At 49.1% G+C, this 10,000-nt stretch overlaps 1 protein-coding gene across 1 annotated transcript in view; it reads left to right on the top strand.

Annotated features, from left to right (window-relative positions):
- dock3 (dedicator of cytokinesis 3) overlaps positions 1-10,000 on the top strand; it is a gene marked incomplete at both ends in the record, with an annotated part of 136,964 nt that overhangs the window by 119,601 nt on the left and 7,363 nt on the right. Inside the window, 6 exons of the mRNA XM_084445786.1 lie at positions 2,937-3,078; positions 3,585-3,751; positions 4,053-4,139; positions 4,593-4,772; positions 6,171-6,254; positions 7,726-7,842. Of these exons, the coding sequence (XP_084301912.1) occupies positions 2,937-3,078; positions 3,585-3,751; positions 4,053-4,139; positions 4,593-4,772; positions 6,171-6,254; positions 7,726-7,842 (777 nt within the window). The remainder of the gene's footprint in view (positions 1-2,936; positions 3,079-3,584; positions 3,752-4,052; positions 4,140-4,592; positions 4,773-6,170; positions 6,255-7,725; positions 7,843-10,000) is intronic.

Genomic DNA, 10,000 nt, shown 5'->3' on the forward strand with positions numbered 1-10,000 from the left:
AATCCGCATTGTTCCTCTTCGATCTGAGGTTCGACTATCGGCCGGACCCTCCTTTCCAGCACCTTGGAGTAAACTTTCCCTGGGAGGCTGAGTAATGTGATGCCTCTATAATTCGCACACACCCTCTGGTCCCCTTTTTTGAATATTGGGACCACCACCCCAGTCTGCCACTCCTTCGGCACTGACCCAGACTTCCACGCAGTGTTACAGAGGCGTGTCAACCAAGACAGCCCCTCTACACCCAGCGCCTTCAGCATTTCTGGACGGATCTCATCAGTCCCTGGGGCTCTGCCACTGTGGAGTTGTTTGACTACCTCAGTGACCTCCTCCAAGGACATTGACGACCCCCCATCATCTTCCGGCTCTGCCTCGATCGTAGAGGGTGGATTAGTCGGGTTCAGGAGTTCCTCAAAGTGCTCCTTCCAACGCTCAACAACCTCCTCAGTTGAGGTCAGCAGTGTCCCCTCCTTGCTGTATACAGCTTGGATGGTCCCCCGCTTTCCCTTCCTGAGGTGTCTGATGGTCTTCCAGAAACACTTTGGTGCCGACCGAAAGTCCTTCTCCATGGTTTCTCCGAACTCCTCCCACACCCGCTGCTTTGCCTTGGTCACGGCCAAAGCCGCAGCCCTCCGGGCCAGTCGATACCCTGCAACTGTTTCTGGGGTCTCCCGGGCTAACATAACCCGGAAGGCCTCCTTCTTCAGTCGGACGGCTTCCCTCACCACCGCTGTCCACCACGGTGTCCGAGGGTTACCGCCCCTTGAGGTACCTATGGCCCTCAGGCCACAGCTCCCAGCCGCAGCTTCAGCAATGGAGGCTTTGAACACCGACCACTCATGCTCGATGTCCCCAACCTCCACAGGGATGCCTGAGAAGCTCCGCCGGAGGTGGCAATTGAAATCTCTCCGGACAGGCTCTTCCTCCAGACGTTCCCAGTTCACCCTCACTACACGCTTGGGTTTTCCAGGTCTGTCCAGAAGTTTCCCCCGCCATCGAAACCAGCTCACCACCAGATGGTGATCAGTGGACAGCTCTGCCCCTCTCTTTACCCGAGTGTCCAAAACGCATGGCCTCAGATCAGATGATACGATAACGAAATCGATCATCGACCTTCGGCCTAAGGTGTTCTGATGCCAGGTGTACTTGTGGGCATCCTTGTGTTCGAACATGGTGTTTGTTATGGACAAACCGTGACTAGCACAGAAGTCCAACAACAGAACACCACTCGGGTTCAGATCGTGGTGGCCATGCCTCCCAATCACGCCCCTCCAAGTTTCTCCATCATTGCCTACGTGTGCATTGAAGTCCCCCAGTAGGACACTGGAGTCCCCTGCAGGAGCCCCCAAAAGGACTCCACTCAGGGTCTGCAGGAAGGCTGAGTACTCTGAACTGCTGTTCGGTGCATAAGCACAAACCACAGTCAGAGTCCCCCCCCCCACAGTCCTAAGGCGCAGGGAGGCGACCCTCTCGTCCACTGGGGTGAACTCCAGCACAGAGGCGCTCAGCTGGGGGCTAGCTAGTATAGCCACACCTGCCTTGCGCCTCATACCGTGAGCAACTCCGGAGAAGAACAGGGTCCAACCCCTATCCAGGAGTTTGGTTCCGGCGCCGGTGCTGTGCGTGGAGGTTAGCCCCACCAGGTGTAATTGGTATCGCTCCACCTCCCTCACAAGCTCCGGCTCCTTCCCCCCCAGCGAGGTCACGTTCCATGTCCCCAGAGCCAGCCTTTGCCGCCCGGGTCCGGTCCGTCGGTGTCCCCCGCCTTCACCGCCACCTAGTTGGCAGCGCACCCGACCCCGACAATTTCTCCCGCGGGTGGTGGGTCCACGGGACGATGGAGGAGGAGATGGTGCTTCCACGTGGCTTATTCGGGCTGGGCCCGGCCGGGCTCCGTGGTAAGCCCGGCCACCAGGCGCTCGCATGCGGGCCCTCCGTCTGGGCCTGGCTCCAGACGAGGGCCCCGGGCTTCCTCCGGGCCGGGTCTCTCTTCCATTAGTTTGTAATTTCATTGGGGTTTTTTCCTGTAACCCCAGGTAGGGGGGCTAGGGGGTACTACCACTTGCCCAAGGTGGACCCCCAGACTAGTGGAGGGAAGGAGGCGTCTTACTTCTCCATTCTAGTTTTGCAACTAGCCACTGCCCTTGTAGTGGTAGTATGGTACATGTCTTGTTAAGTGTTATGGTAGTATGGTACATGTCTTGTTAAGTGGATGGTAGTATGGTACATGTCTTGTTAAGTGGATGGTAGTATGGTACATGTCTTGTTAAATGGCAGGTAGTATGGTACATGTCTTGTTAAGTGTTATGGTAGTATGGTACATGTCTTGTTAAATGGCAGGTAGTATGATACATGTCTTGTTAAGTGGCATGGTAGTATGGTACATGTCTTGTTAAGTGGATGGTAGTATGGTACACGGTAATCTGAACATGTCTTGTTAAGTGGCATGGTAGTATGGTACATGTCTTGTTAAGTGGCATGATAGTATGGTACATGTCTTGTTAAGTGGCATGGTAGTATGGTACATGTCTTGTTAAGTGGCATGGTAGTATGGTACATGTCTTGTTAAGTGGATGGTAGTATGGTACATGTCTTGTTAAATGGCAGGTAGTATGGTACATGTCTTGTTAAGTGGCATGGTAGTATGGTACATGTCTTGTTAAGTGGCATGGTAGTATGTTAAGTGTCATGGTAGTATGGTACATGTCTTGTTAATTAACATGGTAGTATGTTAAGTGGCATGGTAGTATGTTAAGTGGCATGGTAGTATGTTAATTAACATGGTAGTATGCTACACAGTAATCTAACGATAGCTCCTGAATAGGTATCCAGGGTCTTTCTGATGACGAATCTCTGCTCTGTCCCATGATTGAGTCAAAACATCGTTCTTCTGCTTTTATTTGACTGAGAACTGATCCATCTGGGTTTTCCTCCAATAGAACAAAGAGTTTGTTTGCCGGGGACACGATTATGAAAGGCTTGAGGCCTTCCAGCAAAGGATGCTGGGAGAATTCCCACAAGCCATTGCCATGCAGCATCCCAACCAGCCTGATGAGGCTATATTACAGTGTGACGCTCAGTGTATCCTTTGAAAAGAGAGATGTGTGTGAGACTGTGTGTGTGTGTGAGTGTGTGTTTGTGAGACTGTGTGTGTGAGACTGTGTGTGTGTGCGTGCGTGCGTGCGTGCGTGCATGCGCGTGTCTTTATTCAGTAGGTGTGTGTGTGTGCGTGCGTGCGTGTCTTTATTCAGTAGGTGTGTGTGTGTGTGTGTGTGCGTGCGTGTCTTTATTCAGTAGGTGTGTGTGTGTGTGTGTGTGCGTGCGTGCGTGCGTGTCTTTATTCAGTAGGTGTGTGTGTGTGTGTGTGTGTGTGTGTGTGTGTGTGTGTGTGTGTGTGTGCGTGCGTGCGTGTCTTTATTCAGTAGGTGTGTGTGCGTGTGTGTGTGTGCGTGCGTGTGTGTGTGTGTGCGTGTGTGTGTGTGTGTGCGTGTGTGTGTGTGTGTGCGTGTGTGTGTGTGCGTGCGTGTGCGTGTGTGTGTGTGCGTGCGTGTGTGTGAGTGTTGGTTCCTTAGTGGCCCGTCCCTCAGACCTCCAGATCTACGCAGTGACACCAGTACCTGACAACGTGAACGTTCTCCAGATGGACCGCGTTCCAGACCGGATCAAGAGCTTCTACCGGGTCAACAACGTGCGACGCTTTCGTTACGACCGGCCATTCCACAAAGGCCCCAAGGACAGAGAGAATGAGTTCAAGGTGAGGGGAAAAACTAGCTACTGTAACTGTAAAACGACTGTGGCATGTTCTCATAGATCACATCTTGTTCTCATAGATCACATCTTGTTCTCATAGATCACATCTTGTTCTCATAGATCACATCTTGTGCATCTGCCCACACTGTTTTTCCAAACAGGATTCAAACATGAAAAAATTTCATTTTCATGGTAGCCTGTGATGAATGTGGTCACAGGTCCACCACGGTCTGTAATGTGAAAACTGACAATGGCCCAGAAGACAAGGTGAGACTCTGGTCTCTCTCTCCTGCCTCTCTCCCCAGAGCCTTTGGATAGAGAGAAGCACCCTCATCCTGACCCACCCTCTACCTGGGATATCCCGCTGGTTCGAGGTGGAGAAGAGAGAACTGGTGAGAACCCTGATATCACTATGGATTAAATGGTAGAACTACAATACAGTTATATTGACCATTTCATGGATTGTCCATATTCAAAACAGTGCAGTTTTCTTAGATCAGGACATCGTTGCCGTAGTGAAGGAAAGTTCCATTGGTTCCATTGAAAGGGTCTATAGAGTGGAAGACAAGCTAGTAAGCAGGGTATCACTCCTCACCTCTCCACTGTAGCTGGTATCACTCCTCAACTCTCTGCTGTAGCTGGTATCACTCCTCACCTCTCCGCTGTAGCTGGTATCACTACTCACCTCTCCACTGTAGCCGATGTGTGGTGATTGGAGGCAGATGAGCATCGTCCGGATGGGCGCTACATTGGCAGTGGATGAGGTCAGCTAGCTCTGTAGAGAATTTGAGAAGACAAATCTCTTTAGCTCATCCTTCTGTTTCTCCCGTGTTCTGTTCTTCCAGGTGGAGGTGAGCCCTCTGGAGAACGCCATCTACGTGGTAGAGAACAAGAACCATGAGCTCCGGACTCTGATCAGCCAGTACCAGCACAAGCAGCTGCACGGCAACATCAACCTGCTCAGCATGTGTCTCAACGGGGTCATCGACGCCGCCGTCAACGGAGGCATCGCCCGATACCAGGAGGTAGGGTTGGGCTAGCATGACTATCAGATACCAGGAGGCAGGGACGGACTGGGACAAAAATTCAGCCCTGGCATCTTGGCCCAGACCGGCCCACAGGACTGGACTGGGTGAATATTTCCTACCGGGAAATGTAGCCCCAGTCGGCCCACTAGCCGAGCCGACGCGTGAAATGGAACACCTTCAGTTTCGTTTTGTTGACTGCTCAACAAATCGTGCTGCTGCTGTATTGAACTGTGCTGTTGCGCGATTTGTTGACGGGGGGGGGGGGGGATGCTGCTGCGCGATTTGTTGACGGGGGGGGGGGGGGGGGGGGGTGCTGCTGCGCGATTTGTTGACGGGGGGGGGGGGGGGGGGGGTGCTGCTGCGCGATTTGTTGACGGACGGGGGGGGGGGGTGCTGCTGTGCGCGATTTGTTGACGGGGGGGGGGGGGGGGGTGCTGCTGAGGCTCTCTAGCGGCCCACGCAAATGACACCTGAAACTAACAGAGGGAGGGGTGGGGCCTACATATGATTGGGCCAGCCCAGTGTCAGTATAGAAAATGGACCAATGGGCCGCTGTCCCTGCTCTATGAGCCGTTCGTTAGCTCGTTTTTTTAGATCGGCCCACAAGTAGGTCCGGCCCACCGGGCATTTGCCCGGTACGCCACATGGCCAGTCCGGCCCTGCCAGGAGGTAGGGTTGGGCTAGCATGACTATCGTAGGAGCAGATACCATTGCGCTCTGCTGCTACTACTGTGCTAAAACTACTTGATGCAGTCTAGCACAGTGCACTGTCTGCACTTTATTACTGGCGATCATTTTAGTATCCAACACTGTATGTAGGCTGGCCCTCTTTCAATTCACGTACAGCAGGTCGATTCATTGCTCTCTCTTTGCATCCCTAAACTACTTGATACATTTTAGACGCACCAGGCATCACAGTAGAGCTCAGGGTTGGATAACACTAAGGTCCCTTTGATCACTCCAGCATTAGTTAGGTCTGCTTTGTTGTTTGGCACCATTCCCATAGCCTGGCATTGCCAGACCCCATTCACAAACATGAAAGGATCTGGATATTCTCAGTTCATTCTCGACTTCCAAGGGCCGTTATCGACAGGCACAGACCAAAATGCCTCTGAACACAATTGGATAGGCCTACCACCAATCAGAGTGACTAAACGTTGTTATAGGGATGTGTTTATTTGTTTGTTATAGAGATGTGTGTTTATGTGTTTGTTATAGGGATGTGTGTTTATTTGTTTGTTATAGAGATGTGTGTTTATTTGTTTGTTATAGAGATGTGTTTATTTGTTTGTTATAGAGATGTGTTTATGTGTTTGTTATAGAGATGTTTGTTTGTTTGTTATAGAGATGTGTTTATTTGTTTGTTATAGAGATGTGTGTTTGCGTTTTCCCGAGGCGTTCTTTGATCAGGAGTACATCACCAGCCACCCGGAGGACACAGAGAAGATCAGCCAGCTGGAGGACCTCATGCAAGAGCAGGTCAGAGAGCAGATCTCACATCAGAGGATGGACTCATTGACCACTGATACTGGAAAGTGCAGGATATGAATATATCCCACTGCAGTGTGTATCAGTGGTATTGAACTGTGCACTGTTCTAACCTTCCAAAATGTTTTGTTTAGATAGTGCAAGATTTTAAGATGATAATGTTTATAAAACATGTCTTCAGGTTAGAGTTTGAGTACAACCTTGGCCAAAGTTTGTTTTTAAATTACAAGGTTGTGTTATGGTATCATTTGATAGGAAGGACTTATAGGAGAAAACGCACAGTGGAAACACAGGTTCAAAAAATAAAGTTTTCATATGAAAAATAAACAAGGAACACTGGGCGGAAACGCACTAACATTGACAATGAACCAACAGAGAACAAAGGAAACAGGAGGGCATATATACTCTGGGAGAACAATCAAGGAACAACGTACAGGTGTGCAACAAGACATAACGAGACACAGGTGCAGACAATCACCCAGACAAGGACATGGAGGGATACCAACAAGACACCAACACAAGGACAGATGAACTAGGACACAAGGGAAGGGAACAGGGAACGAGGCTGGGACTGGGAATGGGACTGGGCAGAAAACTAGGGGAAACTAGAGGGGGGGAGCTAGAGGGCCAGGAGTAGTGTGGGACTAGTGAGGGACAGGTGTCTAGTGAGGGACAGGTGTCTAGGGAGGGACAGGTGTCTAGTGAAGGGACAGGTGTCTAGTGAAGGGACAGGTGTCTAGTGAAGGGACAGGTGTCTAGTGAAGGGACAGGTGTCTAGTGAGGGAAAGGTGTCTAGAGCTGGGGCTGGGAGAACACAAACCAACATAGAAGACAAGACAACGAACACAAGACCAAACACACAAGGAGGCAGAACAAAACCTGGTGACAACGTGAACAAGGTGTACAAAGGTCTCTGGGGGTGGTGCAGGGGCAGTCACTGGGAGGGGAGGTGCTCAGGGTCCAGGAGGGTCCAGGGGGCACAGGAGCTCAGGGTGAGGAATCCAGGCCAGGAACAGGGGGTGAGCAGGGCGAGCCAGGGGTCCGGGGCAGGGGCGAGGGTCTGGACTGGGAGCGAGTAGAGTGGACCAGGGGTCTGGGGCAGGGGTGAGGGTCTGGACTGGGAGCGAGTAGAGTGGACCAGGGGTCCGAGGCAGGGGTGAGGGTCTGGACTGGGAGCGAGTAGAGTGGACCAGGGGTCTGGGGCAGGGGTGAGGGTCTGGACTGGGAGCGAGTAGAGTGGACCAGGGGTCCGGGGCAGGGGTGAGGGTCTGGCCTGGGAGCGAGTAGAGTGGACCAGGGGTCTGGGGCAGGGCACGGACCACACACACACCCAGTGTCCCATGCTTTGACCCAGGCTCAGAACACATCCTCATGCTCAGGCATTACTGTACTAATTGACTCATTAAAGCTCACTGAACCAGATCTGCTACACATGCTGTTGTTGTGTTGCTGACCCACGCAGGTTCACATCCTGGGAGTGGGTCTGGCTGTACACGAGAAGCTGGTGCACCCAGAAATGCGTCCCCTGCACAAGAAGCTGATAGATCAGTTCCAGATGATGAGGAGCAGCCTGTTCCATGTGAGTGTTGGCTGCGGTCTCTCTGTTTTGCTGGTCTCTCCTCTATGGTGCCTTGTCAGGTAAGACTAACAGTAAGATCTGTTATCCGACTGTCTTTCCTCACAAAGAGAGCATGAAACATAGGAAACTGTTCCCACATAGAACAGAGAAATAGTTTGTGTTCAGTGTGATGTTAAAGGACAATGCTCGTTTTTGACAACCTGGACCTTATTTACGACATATTATAAGACGTTTGACTCACCAAGATCACTTTGGTGTAGTTCGGAGGCCTGTAGAAGAAATGTAAAATCCAGCGCGAGCCAGTATATCCATGTAATGGCGGTGATCGGGGCAACGAGAATGCAGCTTCTAAAAAACTATTTTCTGCCGCGAAACGGTTGTTTTCATCAATCTGTCTGGATGAATCGCTAGTTGTGCTTACATAGAGAGCATAGGCCTGTTGTGGTATTTCCCATGCCTCTGTAATATGATCTTTAGAAACGTCGTTAGACACGAAATAGCTTCCTCACTTGCTCCAGCACGCATGCGCACAGCGTGATGGAGCAACGATTGCGTGCTGTGCGCATTAGTGCTGGAGCAAGTAAGGAAGCTATTTCATTTCGAAAGATGTTTCTAAAGATCATGGCATGTGAAAACCACAACAGTTATGCTCTATGTAAGCACAACTTGCGATTCATCCAGACAGATTGATGAAAACAACCGTTTCGCGGCAGAAAATAGATTTTTAGAAGCTGCATTCTCGTTGCCCCGATCACCGCCATTACATGGATATACTGGCTCGCGCTGGATTTTACATTTCTTCTACAGGCCTCCGAACTACACCAAAGTGATCTCGGTGAGTCAAACGTCTTATAATATGTCGTAAATAAGGTCCAGGTTGTCAAAAACGAGCATTGTCCTTTAATGTTTCTACAGAGAAAATACCATGTTCAGAGCCGTGTTGTTACAGAATGAATATTCAGAATCAGAATAATGTTCATTTCCAGGTAGTTTACAACATACTAGGAATTTGCTTCGGTCAACGGTGCAGAACATGGAGACGGGACATTAGACAGTGTGCAGGGACTAGACAGGACAGTGCAAATGAGAAGTACAACATACCAATACAAAAAACAATATGCAAAATGGAGTGTGCTGAGAGTATATACAGTAAGTAAGTAAAACTTTATAGAGTGAGTGTACAACATTGTACCAGTGAGAGTATTCAGAACATAGTAACAGTGTGAGTATTCAGAACATAGTAACAGTGTGAGTATTCAGAACATACTAACAGTGTGAGTATTCAGAACATATTAACAGTGTGAGTATTCAGAACATAGTAACAGTGTGAGTATTCAGAACATAGTAACAGTGTGAGTATTCAGAACAAAGTAACAGTGTAAGTATTCAGAACATAGTAACAGTGTGAGTATTCAGAACATAGTAACAGTGTGAGTATTCAGAACATAGTAACAGTGTGAGTATTCAGAACATAGTAACAGTGTGAGTATTCAGAGCATAGTAACAGTGTGAGTAATCAGAACATAGTAACAGTGTGAGTATTCAGAACATAGTAACAGTGAGTATTCAGAACATAGTAACAGTGAGAGTATTCAGAACATAGTAACACTGTGAGTATTCAGAACATAGTAACACTGTGAGTATTCAGAACATAGTAACACTGTGAGTATTCAGAACATAGTAACAGTGAGAGTATTCAGAACATAGTAACACTGTGAGTATTCAGAACATAGTAACAGTGAGAGTATTCAGAACATAGTAACAGTGAGAGTATTCAGAACATAGTAACAGTGTGAGTATTCAGAACATATTAACAGTGTGAGTATTCAGAACATAGTAACAGTGAGAGTATTCAGAACATAGTAACACTGTGAGTATTCAGAACATAGTAACACTGTGAGTATTCAGAACATAGTAACAGTGAGAGTATTCAGAACATAGTAACAGTGAGAGTATTCAGAACATAGTAACACTGTGAGTATTCAGAACATAGTAACAGTGAGAGTATTCAGAACATAGTAACAGTGAGAGTATTCAGAACATAGTAACAGTGAGAGTATTCAGAACATAGTAACAGTGAGAGTATTCAGAACATAGTAACAGTGAGAGTATTCAGAACATAGTAACACTGAGTATTCAGAGCAGTGTTGAGGCGATT

The sequence above is a fragment of the Borostomias antarcticus genome, assembly GCF_949987555.1.
Source record: "Borostomias antarcticus genome assembly, chromosome: 11".
Classification (NCBI taxonomy): Eukaryota; Metazoa; Chordata; class Actinopteri; order Stomiiformes; family Stomiidae; genus Borostomias; species Borostomias antarcticus.